This window comes from Arachis ipaensis, chromosome B10 (assembly GCF_059453495.1).
Source record: "Arachis ipaensis isolate K30076 ecotype BB chromosome B10, ASM5945349v1, whole genome shotgun sequence".
In the NCBI taxonomy this organism is placed as follows: Eukaryota; Viridiplantae; Streptophyta; class Magnoliopsida; order Fabales; family Fabaceae; genus Arachis; species Arachis ipaensis.
Window position 1 is genome coordinate 9,429,054 of NC_142435.1, and position 24,981 is coordinate 9,454,034.

Below are 24,981 nucleotides of genomic sequence, written 5' to 3' on the forward strand. Positions count from 1 at the left end.
TCACATCTCTGCCATCCTCACAGTTGTGTTTCTTCCATTATATTACATTCTTTGTCTCCCCCTCTTCTTCTACTCACACAGGGATCCCTATACTATGGTATAAAGGATCTCTATTATTATTATTATTTTTTTGTGCCTTCTTCTTTGTCATATGAGCAGGAGCAAGGATAAGAACATTCTTGTGGAAGCAGATCCAGAACCTGAAAGGACTCTGAAGAGAAAATTAAGAGAAGCTAAATTACAACAATCCAGAGATAACCTTTCAGAAATTTTCGAACAGGAAGAGGAGATGGCAGCCGAAAATAATAATAATGTAAGGAAGATTCTTGGTGACTTTACTGCACCTAATTCCAATTTACATGGAAGAAGCATCTCCATTCCTGCCATTGGAGCAAACAACTTTGAGCTGAAACCTCAATTAGTTTCTCTGATGCAGCAGAACTGCAAGTTTCATGGACTTCCATCTGAAGATCCTTTTCAGTTCTTAACTGAATTCTTGCAGATATGTGATACTGTTAAGACTAATGGAGTAGATCCTGAAGTCTACAGGCTCATGCTTTTCCCTTTTGCTGTAAGAGACAGAGCTAGATTATGGTTGGATTCTCAATCCAAAGACAGCCTGAACTCTTGGGATAAGCTGGTCACAGCTTTCTTAGTCAAATACTTTCCTCCTCAAAAGCTGAGCAAGCTTAGAGCTGATGTTCAAACCTTCAGACAGAAAGAAGGTGAATCCCTCTATGAAGCTTGGGAAAGATACAAACAGTTGACCAAAAAGTGTCATTCTGACATGCTTTCAGAATGGACCATCCTGGATATATTCTATGATGGTTTATCTGAGCTATCAAAGATGTCACTGGACACTTCTGCAGGTGGATCCATTCACCTAAAGAAAACGCCTGCAGAAGCTCAAGAACTCATTGACATGGTTGCTAATAACCAGTTCATGTACACTTCTGAAAGGAATCCTGTGAGCAATGGGACGCCTATGAAGAAGGGAGTTCTTGAAGTTGATACTCTGAATGCCATATTGGCTCAGAATAAAATATTGACTCAGCAAGTCAATATGATCTCTCAGAGTCTGCATGGAATGCAAGCTGCATCCAACAGTACTCAAGAGGCATCTTTTGAAGAAGAAGCTTATGATCCTGAGAACCCTGCAATAGCAGAGGTAAATTATTTAGGTGAACCTTATGGAAACACCTATAACTCATCATGGAGAAATCATCCAAATTTCTCATGGAAGGATCAAAAGCCTCAACAAGGCTTTAATAATGGTGGAAGAAACAGGTTTAGCAATAATAAACCTTTCCCATCATCCACTCAGCAACAGACAGAGAACTCTGAACAAAACACTTCTAATTTGGAAAACTTAGTCTCTGATCTGTCTAAGGTCACTATGAGTTTCATGAATGAAACAAGATCTTCCATTAGAAATCTGGAAGTACAAGTGGGCCAGCTGAGTAAAAGGATCACTGAAATCCCTCCCAGTACTCTCCCAAGCAATACAGAAGAGAACCCAAAAGGAGAGTGCAAGGCCATTGACATAAGCACCATGGCCGAACCTACAAGGGGAGTGGAGGACGTGAATCCCAAGGAGGAAGACCTCCTGGGACGTCCAGTGATCAATAAGGAGCTTCCCTCTGAGGAACCAAAGGACTCTGAGGCTCATCTGGAGACCATAGAGATTCCATTGAACCTCCTTATGCCCTTCATGAGCTCTGATGAGTATTCCTCTTCTGAAGAGAATGAGGATGTTACTGAAGAGCAAACTGCCATGTTTCTTGGTGCAATCATGAAGCTGAATGCCAAATTATTTGGCATTGATACTTGGGAAGTTGAACCTCCCTTATTCATCAATGAACTAAGTGATCTGGATCAACTGACATTGCCTCAGAAGAGACAGGATCCTGGAAAGTTCATATTACCCTGTACCATAGGCACCATGATCTTTAAGGCTCTGTGTGACCTTGGTTCAGGAATAAACCTCATGCCCCTCTCTGTAATAGAGAAACTGGGAATCTATGGGGTGTAAGCTGCTAAAATCTCATTAGAGATGGTAGACAATTCAAGAAAACAGGCATATGGACAAGTAGATGACATGTTAGTAAAGGTTGAAGACCTTTACATCCCTGCTGATTTCATAGTCCTGGATACTGGGAAGGAAGAGGATGAATCCATCATCCTAGGAAGACCTTTCCTAGCCACAGCAAGAGCTGTGATTAATGTGGATAGAGGAGAATTAATCCTTCAATTGAATGAGGACAACCTTGTGTTTACAACTCAAGGATCTCTCTCTGCATCCATGGAAAGGAAGCAGAAAAAGCTTCTCTCAAAGCAGAGTCAAACAAAGCCCCCACAGTCAAACTCTAAGTTTGGTGTTGGGAGGCCACAACCAAACTCTAAGTTTGGTGTTGAACTCCCATATCCAAACTCTAAGTTTGGTGTTGGAGAGTCTCAATAATGCTCTGAACATCTGTGAGGCTCCATGAGAGCCCACTGTCAAGCTATTGACATTAAAGAAGCGCTTTTGGGAGGCAACCCAATTTCTATTTATCTAACTATATTTTTCTTAGTTATATGTCTTTATAGGTTCATGATCATGTGGAGTCACAAAATAAATATAAAAATTGAAAACGGAATCAAAAACAGCAGAAGAAAAATCACACCCTGGAGGAGCATTGACAAACCCCAATTTGACGGTTTGTTTTGCATTGAATTTAGAGTATTTTGATAACCTTTTGTCACATTTAGCCTAGGAATTAGCATGATTTTGTTATCTCTCCCATATTTGTGCTTAAGTGTAAAAACATGCTTTTTAAGCCTTATTTTGATGAATTCTAGTTCTTCTTTGATTCCATAAGATGCCTTGATGTGTTTGCTAGTAACTCCAGGATTGAAATAGGCTAGGCATGGATCAAAGGAAGCAAGGAAGGAAGCATACAAGCGGAGAGAAGCATAAAAAGTCAAAGAAGCAAAGTCAGCCATGCACGCGCACGCGCACAAGGCGCTCGCGCGCACATCGCGGAATTAGCCAGGGACGCGCACGCGTACCGTGTGCGCACGCGTCGATGAGGGCACATGACCTCACTAATGCAACACGTGCCTGGCGATTTGAGAGGGTTTCTGAACCCATTTTTGGCGCCAAATTGCTAAGGGGAAGGAATCATCATCATCACTTTTGGACTAATCATCACTGCGAACCACGAATCACTTTTAGTTTTAGAGTTTTAGAGAGAGAAGCTCTCTCTTCTCTCTAGAATTAGGATTAGGAATTAGGGTTAGATTAGGATCTCATAGTTCTAGGTTTAATTCAAGTCTCCCTCTACTTCTACCTTCAATTGATGATTGCTACACTTTGGTTCTTTTCTCTATCCCTATTCTCTTGTTGTAATTTCTCTTATTTTGTTTCTAGGTTTTGTAATCATGATATTCTTGTTCTCTTTATTTTCTTTCAATAATGCAATTTGAGGTAATTCATGATAATTGTGATTTTCTTGATTGTTGTTGTTAATTCTTTACATTCAATTGTAGTTAGAATTCATTCTTGTTGTGATTGACTCTACTTTTCTTTTGTGCCTTCCAAGTGTTTGATTAAATGCTTGGAAGAATTTTAGACTAGAATTTTATGTTCTTGGCTTGAGAAGGTAACTTAGGATTTCTTGAGTCACTAGTATCCAATTGATTGATAGTTAATAGCCATTAACTCTAGCCTTCATTAATCCAATTAGTGGAAAGCTAGGACTTATGGACTAGGATTGATATAACTCACTTGACTTTCCTTTGTTAATCGATTTAAGGATGACTAAGTGGGATTAATCCTTGCAACTACCATACTTGTGGCTAGTGATAATGATGAAGACCCTTGACAACCAAACCTTGCCAAGACCATTTTGGGAATAAAGTTTTCCTACCATTTACTATTCACATTCCTCATCCAAAACCCCAAAATAAACAAGTCCATAACCAATAACTAGAACACTACCCTGCAAGTCCTTTGAGAGACGACCCGAGGTTTAAATACTTCGGTTTATAGATTTTAGGGGTTTGTACTTGTGACAAACAAATTTTTGCATGAAAGGATTATTGTTGGTTTAGAGACTATACTTCAACGAGATTTCATTTGTGAAATTCTAAACCGTCAAAAATCCATTCGTCAAGCATCTGTCTGGCGTTCAGCGCCAGAACAGAGCATGGTTCTGGCGCTGAACGCACAAAATGGGCAGCTTCTGGGCGCTGAACGCCAGAACAGGCATGGTTCTGGCGTTCAAACGCCAGAAATGGCACACAAATGGGCGTTGAACGCCCAAAATGGCCACCAACCTGGCGCTGAACGCCCAGAGTTGTGTGCAAAGGCATTTTTACATGCCTAATGGGTGCAAGGATGTAAATCCTTGAACACCTCAAGATCTGTGGACCCCACAGGATCCACTCAGGATCTGTGGACCCCACAGGATCCCCACCTACCTCCACTTACTTCTTCTCACCACTCTCTTTCACACAACCCCATAAACACTCTTCCCCAAAAACCCTTCACCAATCACCTCAAACTCTTTTCCCCATCACCTCTTCACCACTCACATCCATCCACTCTTCCCCATAAACCTACCTCATAAACTCCACTGGTGCACGAAATTGTGATGTCAAGGCTCGAACAATCCCTGGCAACGTGAGCAACTTGGTACGCGTAATCGTGATTACACTTTAATAATGTAAAATTCATGGCTCTTTCTTTCCCTGGCAATGGCGCCAAGAACATGGTGCCAATACCATGGTTCACAACTTCGATACAACTAACCAGCAAGTGCACTGGGTCGTCCAAGTAATACCTTACGTGAGTAAGGGTCGAATCCCACGGAGATTGTTGGTATGAAGCAAGCTATGGTCACCTTGCAAATCTCAGTTAAGCAGATATAAATTGATAATGGTGTTTTCGAATAATAATTGATAGAATAGGGATAGAAATACTTATGTAATTCATTGGTGAGAATTTCAGATAAGCGAATGGAGATGCTTTCGTTCCTCTAAACCTCTGCTTTCCTGCTATCTTCATCCAATCAGTCTTACTCCTTTTCATGGCTGGCTTTATGTGATACATCACTATTGTCAACGGCTACTTTCGGTCTTCTCTCGGGAAAATGATCCAATGCCCTGTCACGGCACGGCTAATCGTCTGGAGGCATCACCTTTGTCAATGGCTTCATCTTATCCTCTCAGTGAAAATGATCAACGCACCCTGTCACGGCACGGCTATTCATCTATCGGTTCTCGATCATGCTGGAATAGGATTTACTATCCTTTTGCGTCTGTCACTAACGCCCTGCAATCGCGAGTTTGGAGCTCGTCACAGTCATTCATTCATTGAATCCTACTCGAAATACCACAGACAAGGTTTAGACCTTCCGGATTCTCTTGAATGCCACCATCATTCTAGCTTACGTCACGAAGATTCTGGTTAGGAGATCTAAGAGATACTCATTCAGTCGAAGGTAGAACGGAAGTGGTTGTCAGGCACGCGTTCATAGGGAATGATGATGATTATCACGTTTATCACATTCAGATTGAAGTACGAATGAATATCTTAGAAGCGAAATAAGATGAATTGAATAGAAAACAGTAGTACTTTGCATTAATCTTTGAGGAACAGCAGAGCTCCACTCCTTAATCTATGGAGTGTAGAAACTCTACCGTTGAAAATACATAAGTGAAAGGTCAAGGCATGGCCGAGATGGCCAGCCCCCTAAAACGTGATCAATAGTCTCCTAAGATGAACAATGGATTAAAACTGAGACCAAAGATGTCTAATACAATAGTAAAAGGTCCTATTTATAATAAACTAGCTACTAGGGTTTACATGAGTAAGTAATTGATGCATAAATCCACTTCCGGGGCCCACTTGGTGTGCGCTTGGGCTGAGCTTAAGTTTTGCACGTGTAGAGGTCCTTCTTGGAGTTGAACGCCAGCTTTTGTGCCAGTTTGGGCGTTCAACTCTGGTTTTAGCTCCTTTTCTGGCGCTGGACGCCAGATTTGGGCAGAGAGCTGGCATTGAACGCCAGTTTACGTCATCTATTCTTGGCCAAAGTATGGACTATTATATATTGCTGGAAAGCCCTGGATGTCTACTTTCCAACGCAATTGGAATCGCGCCATTTCGAGTTCTGTAGCTCCAGAAAATCCATTTTGAGTGCAGGGAGGTCAGAATCCAACAACATCAGCAGTCCTCCTTCAACCTCTGAATCTGATTTTTGCTCAAGTCCCTCAATTTCAGCCAGAAAATACCTGAAATCACAGAAAAACACACAATCTCATAGTAAAGTCCAAAAATGTGAATTTAACATAAAAACTAATGAAAACATCCCTAAAAGTAACTAGATCCTACTAAAAACATACTAAAAATAATGTCAAAAAGCGTATAAATTATCCGCTCATCATCCACCTACCTTCAAAATTCAAAACCAATTTCCCACCCAAACCCACCCATATGGCCGAAACCTTTCCCCCCTCCCTTCCCTATATAAAGCCCTCCATTCTTCCTCAAATTCACACACCACAACCATCTTTTCTCCTCTTGGCCGAAACCACATCTCCCTCTCCCTCTCCATATTTCTTCTTCTTCTTCTTCTATTCTTTTGTTTATTGCTCGAGGGCGAGCAATATTCTAAGTTTGGTGTGGTAAAAGCATAGCTTTTTTGTTTTTCCATTACCATTAATGGCACCTAAGACCGGAGAATCCTCTAGAAAGGGAAAAGGGAAGACAAAAGCTTCCACCTCCGAGTCATAGGAGATGGAAAGGTTCATCTCCAAAGCCCATCAAGACCACTTCTATGATGTTGTGGCCAAGAAGAAGGTGATTCCCGAGGTCCCTTTCAAACTCAAAAGAAATGAGTATCCGGAGATCCGACATGAAATTCAAAGAAGAGGTTGGGAAGTTCTAACAAATCCCATCCAACAAGTCGGCATCCTAATGGTTCAAGAGTTCTATGCCAATGCATGGATCACCAAGAACCATGATCAAAGTAAGAACCCGGATCCAAAGAACTATGTTACAATGGTTCGGGGGAAATACTTAGATTTTAGTCCGGAGAATGTGAAGTTGGCGTTCAACTTGCCAAACATGGAAGAGAACGCACGCCCCTACACAAGGAGAGTCAACTTTGATCAAAGGTTGGACCAAGTCCTTATGGACATATGTGTAGAAGGAGCTCAATGGAAGGTTGACTCCAAAGGCAAGCCGGTTCAACTAAGAAGATTGGACCTCAAGCCTGTAGCTAGAGGATGGTTGGAGTTCATTCAATGCTCAATCATTCCCATTAGCAACCGGTCTGAAGTTACTATAGACCGGGCCATCATGATCCATAGCATCATGATTGGAGAAGAGGTGGAAGTTCATGAGATTATACCTCAAGAACTCTACAAGGTGGCTGACAAGTCCTCCACTATGGCAAGGTTAGCCTTTCCTCACCTCATTTGCCACCTATGCAATTCGGCTGGGATTGACATAGAGGGAGATATCCTCATTAAAGAGGACAAGCCCATCACTAAGAAGAAAATGGAGCAAGCAAGAGAGCCCAGTCATGGAGCTCAAGAGGCACAAGAAGCTCATTTCCATGAGATCCCGGAGATGCCTCAAATGCACTTTCCTCCACAAAACTATTGGGAGCAAATCAACACCTCCCTAGGAGAATTGAGTTCCAATATGGGACAACTAAGGGTGGAACATCAAGAGCACTCCATCATGCTCCATGAAATCAGAGAAGATCAAAAAGCAATGAGGGAGGAGCAACAAAGACAAGGAAGAGACATAGAAGAGCTCAAGGACATCATTGGTTCCTCAAGAAGGAAACGCCACCATCACTAAAGTGGATTCATTCCTTGTTCTTATTTCTTCTATTTTTCATTTCTATGTTATGTGCTTATCTGTGTTTGTGTCTTCATTATATGATCATTAGTAGTTAGTAACTTTGTCTTAAAGTTATAAATGTCCTATGAATCCATCACCTCTCTTAAATAAAAAATGTTTTAATTCAAAAGAACAAGAAGTACATGAGTTTCGAATTTATCCTTGAACTTAGCTTAATTATGTTGATGTGGTGACAATGCTTCTTATTTTCTGAATGTATGCTTGAACAGTGCATATGTCTTTTGAAGTTGTTGTTTAAGAATGTTAAATATGTTGGCTCTTGAAAGAATGATGACTAGGAGACATGTTATTTGATAATCTGAAAAATCATAAAAATGATTCTTGAAGTAAGAAAAAGCAGCAAAGAACAAAGCTTGCAGAAAAAAAAATAGGCGAAAAAAAAATAGAAAGAAAAAGAAAAAGCAAGCAGAAAAAGCCAAAAGCTCTTAAAACCAAGAGGCAAGAGCAAAAAGCCAATAAACCTTAAAACCAAAAGGCAAGGGCAAATAAAAAGGATCCCAAGGCTTTGAGCATCAGTGGATAGGAGGGCCTAAAGGAATAAAATCCTGGTCTAAGCGGCTAAACCAAGCTGTCCCTAACCATGTGCTTGTGGCGTGTAGGTGTCAAGTGAAAACTTGAGACTAAGCGGTTAAAGTCAAGGTCCAAAGCAAAAACAAAGAGTGTGCTCAAGAACCCTGGACACCTCTAATTGGGGACTTTAGCAAAGCTGAGTCACAATCTGAAAAGGTTCACCCAATTATGTGTCTGTGGCATTTATGTATCCGGTGGTAATACTGGAAAACAAAGTGCTTAAGGCCACGGCCAAGACTCATAAAGAAGCTGTGTTCAAGAATCATCATACTGAACTAGGAGAATCAATAACACTATCTGAACCCTGAGTTCCTATAGATGCCAATCATTCTGAACCTCAATGGATAAAGTGAGATGCCAAAACTATTCAAGAGGCAAAAAGCTATAAGTCCCGCTCATATGATTGAAGCTATATTTCATTGATAGTTTGAAATTTATAGTATATTCTCTTCTTTTTATCCTAATTGATTTTCAGTTGCTTGGGGATAAGCAACAATTTAAGTTTGGTGTTGTGATGAGCGGATAATTTATACGCTTTTTGGCATTATTTTTATTATGTTTTTAGTAGGATCTAGTTACTTTTAGGGATGTTTTCATTAGTTTTTATGTTAAATTCACATTTCTGGACTTTACTATGAGTTTGTGTGTTTTTCTGTGATTTCAGGTATTTTCTGACTGAAATTGAGGGACTTGAGCAGAAATCAGATTCAGAGGTTGAAGAAGGACTGCTGATGCTGTTGGATTCTGATCTCCCTACACTCAAAATGGATTTTCTGGAGCTACAAAACTCGAAATGGCGCGCTTTCAATTGCGTTGGAAAGTAGACATCCAGGGCTTTCCAGCAATATATAATAGTCCATACTTTGGCCAAGGATAGACGACGTAAACTGGCGTTCAACGCCAGATTTCTACCCAAATCTGGCGTCCAGCGCCAGAAAAGGAGCCAAAACCAGAGTTGAACGCCCAAACTGGCACAAAAGCTGGCGTTCAACTCCTAGAAGGACCTCTACACGTGCAACACTCAAGCTCAGCCCAAACACACACCAAGTGGGCCCCGGAAGTGGATTTATACATCAATTACTTACTCATGTAAACCCTAGTGAGTAGTTTATTATAAATAGGACTTTTTACTATTGTATTTGACATCTTTGGTCTCAGTTTTAATCCATTGTTCATCTGAGGAGACTATTGATCACGTTTTAGGGGGCTTGCCATCTCGGCCATGCCTGGACCTTTCACTTATGTATTTTCAACGGTAGAGTTTCTACACTCCATAGATTAAGGTGTGGAGCTCTGCTGTTCCTCAAAGATTAATGCAAAGTACTTCTATTTTCTATTCAATTCATCTTATTTCGCTTCTAAGATATCCATTCGAACCCAAGAACGTGATGAAGGTGATGATTATGTGTGACGCTCATCACCATTCTCCCCTATGAACACGTGCCTGACAAACACTTCCGTTCTACATGAAATAAGCTAGAATGAATATCTCTTAGATCTCTTAATCAGAATCTTCGTGGCGTAAGCTAGAATGATGGCGGCATTCAAGAGAATCCGGAAAGTCTAAACCTTGTCTGTGGTATTCCGAGTAGGATTCAATGATTGAATGACTGTGACGAGCTTCAAACTCGCGAGTGCTGGGCGTTAGTGACAGACGCAAAAGGAGGGTGAATCCTATTCCAGCATGATCGAGAACCGACAGATGATTAGCCGTGCTGTGACAGAGCATGTGAGCATATTTTTCACTGAGAGGAGGGGATGTAGCCACTGACAACGGTGATGCCCTTGCATAAAGCCAGCCATGGAAAGGAGTAAGACTGATTGGATGAAGATAGCAGGAAAGCAGAGGTTTAGAGGAACGATTGCATCTCCATACGCTTACCAGTGAATTACATAAGTATATCTATCCCTATTTTATTATTTATTTTCGAAAACTCCATAACTGTTTTATATCTGCCTGACTGAGATTTACAAGGTGACCATAGCTTGCTTCATACCAACAATCTCCGTGGGATTCGACCCTTACTCACGTAAGGTATTACTTGGACGACCCAGTGCACTTGCTGGTTAGTTGTATCGAAGTTGTGAACCATGGTATTGGCACCATGTTCTTGGCGCCATTGCCAGGGAAAGAAAGAGCCATGAATTTTACATCATTAAAATGTAATCATGATTACGCGTACCAAGTTGCTCACGTTGCCAGGGATTGTTCGAGCCTGGACATCACAATTTCGTGCACCAAGGGCTTCACTCAAACGGCCATATCTGACTATTTTGATACCTTCAGCCTTATTGTCCGCATGACTACATTAAGAGTTCTCTTGTTTGTAGCTGTCCCGAAGCGATGGTTTCTCCAACAATTGGACGTAAACACTGCTTTTCTTCACGGTGACTTACTCGAAGAGGTATACATGCGGGTTCCTCAAGGACTAGCAACACCTCCAGGTTCAATTTGCAAACTGAAAAATTCATTATTTGACCTCAAACAGGCGAGCCATTAATGGAATACCAAACTTGTCTCAATGCTTACTGAATCTGGCTACAAACAGTCCAAGTCAGACTATTCCTTATTCATCAAACGAATGACTTCAGGTTTCACTGCAATTTTGGCATATGTGGATGATCTTGTTTTGGCGGGGGATGATGCCAATGAGATTGAACACATCAAATCAGTTCTGGATGCCAGATTCAGCATCAAAGATTTAGAAAAACTCAAATACTTATTGAGAATGGAGGTTACTTATAACACAAAGGGATTGGCATTGTATCAAAAGAAGTATACAACAGATCTCTTAGAGAAATTTGGGCTATTGGAGGCAAACCTGCTTCAACACCAATAGATTATTTAGTGCACCTCTCCATGACCTCAGGAGAGCTCCTAACAGAGCCTACTTTGTACAGAAAGCTCATTGGCAAGCTCCAATATCTTACTAATTACCAGACTCGACATTACTTTTGCGGTGAGAAAATTAAGTCAATATTTATAATCTCTTACTCATGACCATTACAAAACGGCCCTGCGAGTTTTATGTTACTTGAAGAGCACTCCAATCACGGGCCTCTTTTTAATTTCCTTCTTATTATTGACTTCAAACTCCCTGGTTTCACCGATGCGGATTGGGCAACATGTCTCGATATCGGACAATCAGTTTTTGGTTACTGCTTCTTTCTTAGCACAACGCTGATCTCTTGAAAAAGTAGCAAGCAACAAACTGTGTCAAAATCGTCCTTTGAAACGGAATACAAAGCCTTGGCAAATGTCACTTGTGAATCTCTCTAGCTTCTCTGCTTGCTAGATGTGTTTGGTGTGAGTCATCCTCAACCTCTTGTTCTGTACAGCGATAGCCAGTCTGCTCTAGCCATGGCAACCAATTCGGTTCTACATGGGCGAATAAAATACATAGAAGCGGACTACCATATAGTCCAAGACAAAGCCAATGAGGGAGTCATCAAACTACTACCCGTAACCTCCAGTAATCAAACGGCTGATCTTTTGATAAAGACACTAGCACCAGGACCTTTTCACTCATGTTGTTCTAAATTATGATTGTTGGACATTTACGGTTCTCGTACTTCTAGTTTGAGGAAAAAAGTTAGTTGATATAGATTTTACCTTAGCCTAAATATTTATAGAAGTAAATTAGTGAATAGTTAGTTAGAAAATAACTAATTATTGTAGTTAGAAGTCTATTAGTATGAGTTAGAATTAGAGCCGATTTGGGAAATTTCAAAAGTAAATTTTTTGAGTTTTTGACTTATAAAAAGTAGTAGTATTAATGTTTGGTGTAATTTCAAAATCAAATTGCAACTTTTTAAGAAGCTATTTAAGAGCTTATAGAAATTAAAAAAAAAATGACTTCTCTCATAATACTACTACTTTTTATCACATTTATAAAATACGCACTTTTAAAACTAAAAATCTAAATACAAAATAATTTATTTATAAACTACTTTTAATATAATCATTTATTATTTAAACTATTTTTTTTCAAAAAGAACTTAATTAAACTGTTTGCCCAAATTAGATCTTAATCATAGTTAATTGAACATAATTAAACTGATGTATAAATACTACATTATAATAATCCTATTTGTGTGACTCTATTATTCTTTAGCAACTAATTTTCATTCACTTTTATATCTTCTCTCTCCCACTCTTCTCTCATACTTTCTTCTACTTGTGCACCTCCTTATCAACATACAATTATTTTTATATAAATTTATTAATTAAAAATTATTAAATAATAATTTAATAAAATATATCTAACCATTTAATAATTTTTAACTAATACAATTACGCATGTGGCAAGTCACAAAAAAAAAAAAAAGGTGCGCCTGTGCCTTCGCCCTTAACTAGACACGCATTCCCCGGTTCAAGAAAGAGTAAATGCTGAAGTTAAGAGTGAAAGAAAAGTAATTAAGGCAACCAAGGTGACAAGGTCCAAGAAGAATGATATATGTAATTTGTAGTTCCCAAATCAAAAAGCAATTATAGGAAAATGAAAGGGCCGTTCTCGTTGCAAATAAGGTGATAGAAGGAATATGAAGTTACGATGGTTGTGAGAATTGCATCGTGGGGTACAACCGGTACGTCACCTCCTCACGCCCACATTAAATGCATTACCATACACTCTCTTTTAAACCTATTTCCTTCGGTTCTGCTAGAGAGATAATGGACTATTAAATTATAAAATAAACATTTTTTATATTATTTAGAATAATTATTTAAGTATTAGAGATAATAAACATCTTTTTGGATCTAAAACTTTAATACCATATCATAATATCATTCATCGCAAAAATTTCAACTAACGAATAAAAATAACACTAATGATTATATTTTTAATACTCCCTAAACCTTCATTTTGTATACATTATACAAATATTCTATTAGCTACTTTATACTTTCCCATTTCCTAAACCTCCATGCACCAGCCATATTTCCAATAGATGGTCGACACGTATCCCAATAAAGATTTCACAAGATTCCCTCGTCTCCCCCTCTCCACCCGCTTCCCCCCAACAACAAAAACTTAAAAACATCCATTCCTCGTTCATTCTCTTCTTACACTTAGTCATGTGCTTAGTAAACCATCATTAATTAACAACCTTTTCCTTTTAACACTCTTTTAGTCCTTTTTAGTCTGTAGTCAAAACCTGCCTTTTCTTTGAACCACCATGGAACGGCGTCGAAATCCCACTAGCTACCCTCAAAACAATGCTTTCTCTTCTTATCCCTTCTCCGATAATGCATACAGCACTTCTTCTGGCCCCGCGCCACGTGGCAAGGGTCGTGCCGGTTACTCAACCGCCCCTTCCGGTGCTCGGGAACGTGGCCGCCGCTCTTCCTATCAACAACACGAACCTTCCTCCAACTGGAATAACCGCTTTCCCATCCACATTTCCCAAGACTTCAACCACCTTGACCTGAACGCTGAAGACGACACCACCTCCGGCGCCGGCGGGGGAATCAACTTCGAGGCGTACGAATCTGTACCGGTGGAGGTTAGCGGCGACGAAGTTCCCCTGCCGGTGGAATCGTTCGTGGAAACCGATTTCCACCAAGTGCTGAAGACGAACATCGAGCGGTGCAAGTACGTGAAGCCTACGCCGATTCAGCGCCACGCCATTCCCATTGCTTGCGCCGGCCGTGACTTGATGGCCTGCGCGCAGACTGGGTCCGGTAAAACGGCGGCGTTTTGCTTCCCGATCATTTCTGTTATTCTTAAGAATCGTCGTCCGGGGTTTACTTCTGTGGTTCGTGATCGTGGCGGCACTGTTTCATATCCAACGTCACTTATTCTTTCTCCTACTAGAGAATTATCTTGCCAAGTTAGTTTCATGTTCTTCATTTTCTATCTGGCTTTTTCCGTTTTTCTTTTTACTCTCTTATTTATTTTTGGAACATTGGTAGATACATGATGAAGCGAAGAAGTTTGCTCATCAAACTGGAGTGAAGGTTGTTGTTGCTTATGGTGGAGCTGCAATAACTCAGCAGGTGTGTTCTCAGGCTTATGGCTAATGCTAGGTTTAATTTGTGCTCTGAACTTTTGTTTTTTAATTAATAATTAATGTAACAGCTGCGGAATTTAGAGAAGGGTGTTGATATACTTGTTGCTACTCCTGGGAGGTTGGTGGATATCATTGAAAGAGGGAGGGTTTCTTTGACAAGGATAAAGCTTCTTGCTTTGGATGAGGCTGATCGAATGTTGGACATGGGGTTTGAGCAGCAGATACGCAAGATTGTTGAGCAGATGGACATGCCTCCACCTGGTGTTAGGCAAACTATGCTTTTCAGCGCTACATTCCCTGATGATATTCAGGTGAACTTGAAAATTCATTCTTTCTCTTGCATGTATGCCTGTGATTGATGATATTTTGTTGGTGTTGCGTTAGGCTGCTTCAATAATTGTTGATTTTCAATTTATTGGTTATGTTGCAGAAGCTTGCATCTGACTTTCTATCAAACTACATATTCCTATCTGTTGGAAGGGTTGGTTCTAGCACTGAATTGATTGTGCAGAAAGTTGAATATGTTGAGGATAATGAAAAGATTAACCATCTAATGGATCTACTCCATGGTCAAAATGCACGTGGCGCCAACGGGAAGGTAAAAGAAAAAACAAAACGTTGCTGATGCTTTTATGTCTTATAATTTCTTGTTAAATTCCGCTAATTGGATTATTGATTTGGTTTACTTGTTTTCTCCAATACAGCCTGCTTTGACTCTTGTATTTGTTGAAACAAAGAGGGGAGCGGATAATTTAGAATCTACCTTGACGAGAAAAGGGTTTCGTGCTATTGCAATACATGGTGACAAAGTTCAAATGGTAAGGGATTGTCTTTCTTTCGTTCTTGTCTTCTTGTATGATTGTTCCGATTTCTGTGTTATTTTATGCTGGCTGCTGTCTGAGTTATTCCTCTAGTAATAATTTATTTATTTAATTGTTAATAAGGTTTGTGTTGTGTTATTCTCTCAAATCACAAATTTTGATGATATGGTATATGCTTTCCATTGAGTTCAAGCTGCAAGTAATTTCTGAGGGACTAGTACGCTGGGTCAGTAGTTTTGTATAAAGAAGTGTTATTTCATTATTTTTGTTACATTTAAATGTTGATAACATTGCATTGACTTTCTTGACACGTGTGTTAACAATGTTGGATGTTAAATTGCTAACTAATATGCTATCTTACCATATTATTTATCATTTTATAATTTGATTACTAATTATTTGGCTACACTGACATATGTAGGAAAGGGAACGAGCTTTAAGATCCTTCAAAAAAGGTGCGACTCCTATCATGGTGGCGACAGATGTTGCTTCCAGAGGTTTGGATATCCCGCATGTGGCCCATGTCATCAATTATGATTTGCCAAGAAACATTGATGACTATGTTCACAGAATTGGCAGAACTGGCCGTGCTGGCAAATCTGGTTTTGCCACTGCCTTCTTCAGCTACAAGAACAATCATCTTGCAAAGCCTCTTGTTGACCTTTTGCAGGAAGCAAAGCAAGAAATTCCTTCTTGGCTGAGCCAATATGCTGGTGAGTCTTCATCATATGATGGCACTGGTGGTAGCCATCCATCTCAGCAGTATGGTGGTCGTGACTTCCGAAATGTTACTGAACCTGAAGTGGAGAATTATGACAACCACTCCACTACTTTTGGCGATTCATATAATGCTGATTATACATTTGACATAAAAGACTCCAATGAATATGCTGATTCATCATCTTATGAGATGGCAAATTCAGTTCCTCCTGCTACCAGTTGTCATTATACTTATGCCAATACTGACTTGTATGGAGGTGGCAACGTTGAAGATGGTCCTGGAGGTTATGCATCGATTGTTGCAACTGGATGGGACTAGATAGATTGTTCAATTATTTTACTTTTGTGTTTTGTATGGAACTAAATTTATGCCATATATACAGTTATGTCGTGTAGTTATCCCACCTTAGGTGGTAACATTAACCCTTTATGTTTTGGGTCTTATTACAAGTAACAGAAGAAGCTCAATCTGTAGATGCTAGCTAGTGCACTATCAGTGTCTTTGTGCCAAATACTTGGTGTGGGTTTGTTTTGACAAATGATAGTTGACTTATAGATCACAATGATTATTTTGCTGTTTAATCTTCGATACCAATAATTTAAGAATCGCTATCAAACTTGTAATATCTACGTGAATGACTGATCTTCTTGAACAGTGGCGGAGCTTAGTTCAGACAAGGGGGCCATGGCCCTCTCCCAAATTTTTTATAAAAAAATTAGTAGTATTTTTTCAAAAGATAAAAAATAATTTAATTAGTTTAAATACTTTATTATGACTTAAAGTACCCAATAAGTTCAATAAGCAACACTCTTTTTACTTTTAAGCTCAAATATAAAAAAATAAATATTTTTTATTTATTTAATTTAATATTATTTTATATTTTATTATTTATTTAATTTAATTTTTTATATGATAAAAAATAATAAAATATTCAATAAATATTAATATTATTGTATTTGTATAAATTGATAAAAAAATTTCAAAAAATATTATAAATTTTAATATTTGTCCTTCTAACTTCTTCTTTACATATTCTACTGGATATATATTCAAATTTATATAAAATAATAATAAAAAATCAAAGAATTGATGCATTTTTTAAGAGGAATGCTAATATTTAAGAAGGAGAACATATAATTTTTATAATATTAACACTTGTAGTTCTTCTACTTTAATGAATCACGAAAAAAGTGAGATACAACCTTCAAAATTTAAAAAATTACATCTGATGAGTTTGACTTTAATTTTTTGGAACGAGACCCTAAAAAACGGCTTTAAATTTGGCAATAGCACCCAAACTAGAGAGATGAGATTAGACGAGCTTACCTTAAATGGGGTCTATATCAAAAGCATTTTGACAATTATCTTCTATGTGGCCCCCCCAAAATTTTGTTTCAAGTTCCGCCATTGTTCTTGTAGGAAGATGTATGTATAACTTTTGATAATTATTAATATATAAAAAGAATTAAATTTTGAATACTGAAGTTCTAGACTTGCAGTACTTTGTACTTGAACAAGATTTTGTGGTTTATATGTAGAATGTAGAATTGTTCGAGCATGGCAACGAGGCTGTGTTTGTCACCATCCACTGATCTTTATCTGCCTCTCCTTGAGGATGATGCCATGGGAGTTACGTTCCACAGAGCTTTGTGTTGTTAATTAGTGTGTCTGTCTCTTTTTTATAATGCAGTAGTTTTATTCATGATTATTCCCCAGTTTTCATGGCTCTTTTATACATATACAAGTGTTTCATTTGAATCGCTTTCCTTGTAATTATCTTCCACTATTTTTATTCTATAATGCCTTAAAGACATGCATTTTCAATGCATGATCATGAATAAGGTAAATAAGTATCTAAATATTGATTTCCATGAGTAAATTATCTTCCACTAATAACATTTGACTAATTTAATATTTTAATCTGACACTGAGCTAAAATCAAGTTGAGTAATTTTTATATGGTACACCTTTCAACAGCTAGATTATGTTTCTAATAATAATAAAAAATAATAGAACCTCTCCAAATATAAAGAAAAACACTCTTGCATTAGAAAAATAAAACTCTCCTAAGAAAAATCACAAAAAAAAAAAGAAGTCACTGCATCAATGAGATGCTTTTCCAAAAAAAAAAAAAAAATCAATGGATCAATGATATGCTTTTCAAGTTGTGTTTTGACTTTTGAGCTCTAAGGATGGCTTCTAGTCTCTTTTAGGATATAGCAAACCCAAACATCGCCAAAACATGCAAAGAAAATCCATCACATTGTTGAGACATACATCTGCGGAGTGTATTTCCAGCCTTGTAACTTGCCACAAAAGTGGCTTTACAAAGGATGATTCAAGTGGAAATAAAGCCTGCTCAAAAAGCAAAGGTAATTATTTTGAAAACTGTTATTCCACACAAAGGAGTTTGCACAAGTGCTATTAGTTTTCTACAGAACTTGTCAGTATTGAGAGGGTAGAAAAACATTATGAGAAAGAAAAACCAAGATATGAAATACATTGAGTATGCTCAATATCACTATGGTCTACGTATGGAACACAGAGGTTAATATGGTCCAGTATGTAGCGGGGAAGAAAAAACCTTCAAAACTAACAATTAGCACCAAGAATCGCTTCTCTTTTCCTCTGCCAAAAAAGAATGAAGGGAAGAAAAAAAAAGGGAACAATACCAATAAAAATCCTGTGGAACAAATTGCAGCTATCCACTCAGTTCCTAACTCTCTTCATTTTCAACAAGTATTCTCTTGCAAGCTTCATAGCACATGAAAGAAATCCCTGCAGCAGGAACTAGCTTGAAGCAGCTTGGTCCCAAACCTCTATACAACCCTGCAACCCCTTCCTTCTCGAGTATACTCATGAGGGCATGAAGCATGTTACTGTATTGCCTTCCATTTATAGCCCCAGCTTGCATATGCTTACGAGCAACCTCAAGTGGAAATGTTGCAGTGCTTGAGAATGCACCAGCAGCAGATCCAATTAAGAGGGTCATCACATTCCCAATTTCTTCCTTATTCAAAGCTTTCTTGTAAGCTTTTCTCATTGTATCATAGGCAAGATAGTTTGTAGCAGCATAAGGGATTACACCAATTAGGCTTGGGGTGAGGCCTCTATAGAGCTCTGCAGGACCTTCTTCACGAACAATTCTCAGGAATGCGTCAAGTAAGTTCTTGTACACCCCTCTCTGACATTTATGACATGTCATGAAACTTAAGTCACTTACAGCTTATGAGATCAGGATCAACAAGTCTCTATATGAGTGCATACCTGGACAGTTAGACGAGTTTTGAGTAGCTCAAGAGGGTATGTACATAAGGTAGAGCTAACTCCAGCAACAGCTCCTGAAATTAATGAGGCGGGAATAGGGATTTTCGGTTGCTCTCCAGGTTTAGGAGACAATTGCTTCTTGATTGTATCATAAGCAAACAGCTGCATGTCCCACCAGATGTCATTAGAATTTAATTAAGTTGATTAAATTAAGGCTCTATATATCGCTGGTGGTATAGATGAATTTGAGAGTAGAAGTTTATAAAACATTGTGATTGTAAGTTCAAACAAGAAGACAATAAGCCAAATATTAAGCTAGTTGTCCCCTTCCAGCTTCACATGTCAGGCATTTTCAGTTTCTAAATAAGTGAATAATCATAATTGATCTTTCATAGATAAATTCCAATGAATCAAAAGTGGCACTGGTTATGAATTTTGAATGACAAATACACGAAACAAAAGCTATCTAGGATCATACCATATATTCGAAATAATTATGTGTACACACACCTCAATGGCCTTGCTTGGAGCAACACGGATGACATTAGCAAAATTTCCTCTGAACAAGCCTTTCCATCCATCAACTTCCATGATAGACTGAAACACTTGTACGGTACTACGTCCGCAGCTCCCCACCATCAAATGTGTTCTTATGGTCTCCAATGGCGCCACCGCAGTCCTTGACACTGCACCTGCAATAGCCCCACTTATCAACCTCCTCAAAGATGGATTCCCAATCTTAAACTTCAGCTTAAACCCCTTCTTCCTTTTCTTATTCATCATAAGGCCTTCCTCATCAACTTCAAGTGCAGCTTCTTCATGCTCATCACTCAACAAAAATCCTTGAAACCTTGTTGTAGTTTGAAAACCAAATTCATCAGGTATCAACTCGTTCTTCATGGAAGAATTAGCCAAGGGGAGTTTTGCGGCATTGTCTCGAGCAGGTGGTGGATTTGGTGAAATACCAAAGCCAAACCCTGCTTGACCAACACTTGCAAATAGGCCAGTTGGATGAACACGAACGTTATCCCCATGTGATACCCATTCTAACTTTATTCTGCGTATTACTACATCTCTGCAGCCATATTCAACACCTTGCACCCTTCCCATGTCCAATGATATATCTTAAGCTACAAAAGACAAGCTAGTTGCTTCAAGTGGTTTGATACTTGTATAAGAACTACAACTCGTTTTAAAAATATTAACTTTATAAAGTGTCGAGAGATTAAAGATGGTTTTGAGAAAATGGGGACACAAGAATGTGCCAATTCTGGAGGTGATAATAACATAGACTAAACTTAGCTGATGAAAAAAGGGAATAATTCTACTATTCTAGGAATGACCAGGGCAGAGGAACACAACGAACTGAGGAATAAAGTTAAAGTTGAAACAAAAAATAAAAAAATGGAATTTTACTTGGATGAGGAATTTTGACGAAGAACACAAACCAGAAACTCTCTGTCTCTCTCTCTCTCTCTCTGCCTCGGCAACAAAGGCAAAGAAGAGAAGAGAGCAAAGATGGTGTAGTTCTCAATGCTCTGCTTCTTAGCTTTATGGAACCTGTTTCCTTTGTTTGATCCAAGACCAAGAGCCAAAGGAAACTATAATTTGTTCAATTAAATTTGGATAATGTACAAAATATTATAACTATTTAAATTATTAAATTTATATATAAATATGCTAAATTATCTGTCATAACTTCAGCTATGTATACTTCTAATTTTATGTAAAATTTCGATTTTCAATTTATAGAGTATGTTAGCTTTGACAATCAAATTTTTTAAACAATGTTAAGAAAAAAAATTAAAAAGAAATTAGAAAAACTGGTAGTTCATTATATTTTATATATCTTTTCCATTTTCAATTTTTTTTAATTAAGTTTTTTTTTTTTTGGGTCAGAATTAAGTTTATCTTATGCCACAGGACTCGAATACCTAACAGAGAGAGTAGCAGTTTTATGTCCACGTCCTTTGGGCCACTATGATCCAAAAAGAGTCATTCTTGTATGCCCAACTACGATCTATTGGGCCAAACCCAGTTGACCCGGAGTAAAATGTAAAAAGAGTAAAAGACAATATAATCGTCAACAAGGAAAAAATCTCACGTGTGGCGGTGGCATGAAACAGAAGGCAGAGACTGATAGCACGTGCGACATACAGCGCGTGGTAGTGGAAGACACAGTGCGATTTAACGTTATAAAGCAAAAACGAAGGTTAAGAACAACTGAGGGTTAGAGAGGAGTTCCAAATTTTATCCAACAATTCCCCAATCACGAACCCTAATCCCATGAATTGAAGCAATTCTTCGACGATCATCGTCTCTCTGATTCAATCCCCATCTGTAAGTTCAATTTCAATTCCCTGAATCCCAATCCCAATCCCAAGCTCTTCTTTTTATAGATTAATTTCCAATCCTATTCCTAATTCCGCAATTTCGATCATCTTCGTTTTCTATATACGTTTTTCCGCTGGTCAGATCTGTTAACTAGAAATCGAGAATGGATGGGAACAAGGACGACGCGCTCAAATGCTTGAAAATTGGGAAACAGGCTTTAGAATCTGGGGATCGAAACCGCGCCTTGAAGTTCCTTACCAAGGCTCGCCGCCTCGACCCAACGCTTCCCGTCGACGACCTTTTGTCGGCCACAGAAGGCACTGCGGCGGCCGAGTCAAACCCTAATTCACGATTCGAAACGCCAGCGCCAACCCCCGAGGTGCGTTCCAGCGCGTCGTCGCCAAAATCGTTCTCAAACGATCAACCCTCAATCCGACGAAGGGTTTCCGCAGCTGAGCCCTCTTCGTCTTCATCATCGGCATCATATACGGAGGAGCAAGTCAGCGTGGTTAGAGAGATTCGGAGGAAGAAGAACTATTATGAGATTCTAGGGTTGGAGAAGAGTTGCACTGTGGAGGACGTGCGAAAAGCCTACAGAAAACTCTCCCTGAAGGTTCATCCTGATAAGAACAAAGCTCCGGGCTCTGAAGAAGCCTTCAAGTCCGTTTCAAAGGCGTTTCAGTGTCTCAGCAATGATGAGAATAGAAGAAAGTATGATCTTGCCGGAGAAGATGAGTCCCTCTTCGAGCAGCGGGCCGCTGCCAGGCCGGGCCCCAGGGCCTATCGCCATGGGTACTATGAGGCTGATTTTGATGCTGAGGAGATTTTCAGGAACTTCTTCTTTGGTGGGATGGCTCCTACAACCCAATTTGGTGGGTTCAGTTTTGGGCCTGGGATGGGTCCTAGGCCGGCGGATAATGGCTCCGGTGGTGGCTTCAACATTCGCGCTTTGATTCAGCTGCTCCCTGTTCTGCTGATTCTGCTGTTGAATTTCTTGCCTTCTTCGGATCCTGTGTATTCTCTTTCTAGGTCTTATCCTTATGAATTTCGGTACATTACCCCGAAGGGTGTTCACTACTATGTTAAGACAACCAAGTTCAATGAGGAGTATCCTATAGATAGCACCCAACGGGCTACAATTGAAGAAAGGGTTGAGAGGGAATACTTCAGCATTCTTCGGCAGAATTGTCGCCTCGAGGTGCAGCGTCGCCAATGGGGGTATATCCAGGAAACGCCACACTGTGAGATGCTCCGGAAGTTTGATTCCGTGAATTGATCATAATCCCCCAATCAAGGTGAAGTTTTTATCTTACTTTATTATATAGATGTAGATTTGCCCCCATTGTGATGGATACAGAGAATTTATTATTAGTTTTTGACTCCTATGATGCAGCTTATCATAATAATCCATTTGGTGCCTTGCTTGTGTACCAATTGGTCGTCATAAAAAGTATTGCCTACAACATATTCTTTCTTCTCATCACATGTCTCTTCTGAACAAATATATTTTAGCATTTTGTTACCTATTTACCCACCATTACTGATTTTGTCACTCCAGTATATGCATTAAGTTGCCGCCAGGCATACTGTTAGATATTACTTGAATCATGATGCTGTGTTGAACTTTAACATCACTGGTAAACTTTAAAGTTTGAATAATCAATAATGTGTACTGATATTTAAACCAAAACAAGCAGTAGCATGTGAGTAGATTAAAAAAAATTTTAATATTCAAGATCTTTCTTAGCTCTAGTGATTTTAGTTTAGCAAATTCTCGAGGTTTTTTTTTTTTTTTTTCTCCTTTTTTGTTTTGTTTTGGAGGGAAGGCAGGGTTGAACTTCGAAATGGGTGCGTTTCATACTTCCATATTTAACTTTAAGGATGACGGTCCATAAATTTAATGCGATCGGTTGGCTGATATCAAAATATATGCATAACATTCAGTTGATATGAGTAATACATAATGAATCCGAGGGTTTCTTATTCTTACATCCGTATTAACAAATTGTACTTGGTAGATTCCCCTTATTATCCTCGCTAATAGTGATAGGATCTGTGTTTATAGTTTGTATCATTTGTCTGTGCAGAGTATCTTGAATAGGGTGTTAGCATTTCCCTTTTATGGAGGATACATTGGAAATTTGGAATCTTTCCTGGGTCATGGCATTCTCTTTACACGCCTTCACCCGAATTCTAGCACGTTAGCCTTGGGGGGGCGGGGGCGGGGGCGGGGGCGGGGGCGGGGGGGTTATATTTTCTGTCAGTTGATGTATGAAGTTGTAAGGCACTACTAACTTACCATCTTTAATTATTTGCCTACGTTAAGAATTGAGCTCTTCAGATTCGTTGTGCTTGGCAGTGCTCTCACACAACTCGTTAGTTGTATTTTCCTCGCGCGTTTTGTATGGGGTTCCAAGTTTGGGTAAGTACACGTACTAGTGATTGTGTTTTGGGAACATTTAAAAAGCGTCCTTAAAAAAATAAGGAAGGTTGACTTTAAAACAAGGAGGTAATGGTCAAATTAGTCTCTATGAAATTGTCACTAAAATATTTTATTAATTAATTTGGTTCTTTTTTTTTTAATCAAAAGATAGGAGACTCGAACTTGTAACCTCTTAATTGAGTATGGGGAGACTATGCCATTTGAGTTATAATTCATTGTCAATTAATTTGGTCCTTCAAAGATTATAAATTAATCATTTTTATTCTTTTGCCATTCCATTAACAATATGCGTCAACATTTAGTATGTCTAATTGAAAGTTGTATCAAAATTTCTTAATTTATTCATTTTTTAATTAAATAAATCCTAATTTTAATATAATTTAATGACTAAATTAATAGATTTTTAAACATATTTGTTTAGTGTCTAATTGAACATATTAGATTAGGTGTTATATATATTGTCAATTAACATTTTATATTATCAATTTTATCAATTTTAGACAAAAATTGTTAATAGAATGACAGAGAAACAAAAATAATTAATTTATAATTTTTGTAAAACTAATTTAATTGATAAAATATCTGAGATAAATCTAAAAAATAATATTTTTTAAAAATTAATTTGACTGCCCCATTAGCTGAAGTAATCATTATCCATTGTAGGGATGTCAATGGGGCAGGGCAGGGGCAGGGGATGCCTCCCTACTCCCCATCCCCGTCTCTATTCCTCGCTATGGGGGAATATTGCTCCCTATTCCCATTCTCCACAGGACCCCATTTTTCGCGGGGATCCCATTCCCCATCTACAAAATAGTTCTAACTAATTATTAATTTTCATATGAATAGAGCTGCAAGTATCTATCTTATACAAAAACTTCAAGATTTTATACAAAAG

The 24,981-nt window shown here is 38.6% G+C and overlaps 3 protein-coding genes and 1 non-coding gene across 8 annotated transcripts; 2 read left to right on the top strand and 2 right to left on the bottom strand.

Moving 5' to 3' along the window:
• Positions 1-685: 685 nt before the first annotated feature.
• On the bottom strand, positions 686-789 carry LOC148579116 (small nucleolar RNA R71). The gene has a single exon (XR_015896885.1). It is a non-coding gene; the product is annotated as a small nucleolar RNA R71 (small nucleolar RNA).
• A 12,786-nt stretch (positions 790-13,575) lies between these two features.
• LOC107620073 (DEAD-box ATP-dependent RNA helicase 52-like) lies at positions 13,576-16,544 on the top strand. Its single transcript, XM_016322294.3, has 6 exons — positions 13,576-14,320; positions 14,403-14,486; positions 14,569-14,811; positions 14,931-15,098; positions 15,205-15,318; positions 15,743-16,544. Exons 1-6 carry the CDS (start codon positions 13,667-13,669, stop codon positions 16,358-16,360), a joined length of 1,881 nt encoding a protein of 626 aa, XP_016177780.2. The 5' UTR covers positions 13,576-13,666; the 3' UTR covers positions 16,361-16,544.
• A 1,874-nt stretch (positions 16,545-18,418) lies between these two features.
• On the bottom strand, positions 18,419-20,933 carry LOC107624493 (adenine nucleotide transporter BT1, chloroplastic/mitochondrial-like). Of its 3 annotated transcripts, none has more exons than XM_016326984.3 (4): positions 20,726-20,888; positions 19,820-20,439; positions 19,310-19,471; positions 18,419-19,226 (listed from the first exon to the last, which is right to left on the bottom strand). In XM_016326984.3, the coding sequence occupies exons 2-4, from the start codon at positions 20,417-20,419 to the stop codon at positions 18,759-18,761; spliced, it is 1,230 nt and encodes a 409-aa protein (XP_016182470.1). In that variant the 5' UTR covers positions 20,420-20,439; positions 20,726-20,888; the 3' UTR covers positions 18,419-18,758. The 3 variants fall into 3 exon arrangements, with proteins under 3 accessions (XP_016182470.1, XP_088361415.1, XP_016182469.1); XM_088505289.1 differs by having other exon boundaries at positions 20,758-20,884; XM_016326983.3 differs by having other exon boundaries at positions 19,820-20,933.
• Positions 20,934-21,415: 482 nt separating this feature from the next.
• On the top strand, positions 21,416-23,995 carry LOC107623102 (chaperone protein dnaJ 49). 3 transcript variants are annotated; one of them, XM_088505299.1, is made up of 3 exons: positions 21,511-21,649; positions 21,785-22,938; positions 23,731-23,995. In XM_088505299.1, the coding sequence occupies exon 2, from the start codon at positions 21,807-21,809 to the stop codon at positions 22,917-22,919; it is 1,113 nt and encodes a 370-aa protein (XP_088361425.1). In that variant the 5' UTR covers positions 21,511-21,649; positions 21,785-21,806; the 3' UTR covers positions 22,920-22,938; positions 23,731-23,995. The 3 variants fall into 3 exon arrangements, with proteins under 3 accessions (XP_016180737.1, XP_088361425.1, XP_088361427.1); XM_088505301.1 differs by lacking the exon at positions 23,731-23,995 and adding an exon at positions 23,037-23,180; XM_016325251.3 differs by lacking the exon at positions 23,731-23,995 and having other exon boundaries at positions 21,416-21,649; positions 21,785-23,180.
• The last annotated feature ends 986 nt before the right edge of the window (positions 23,996-24,981 follow it).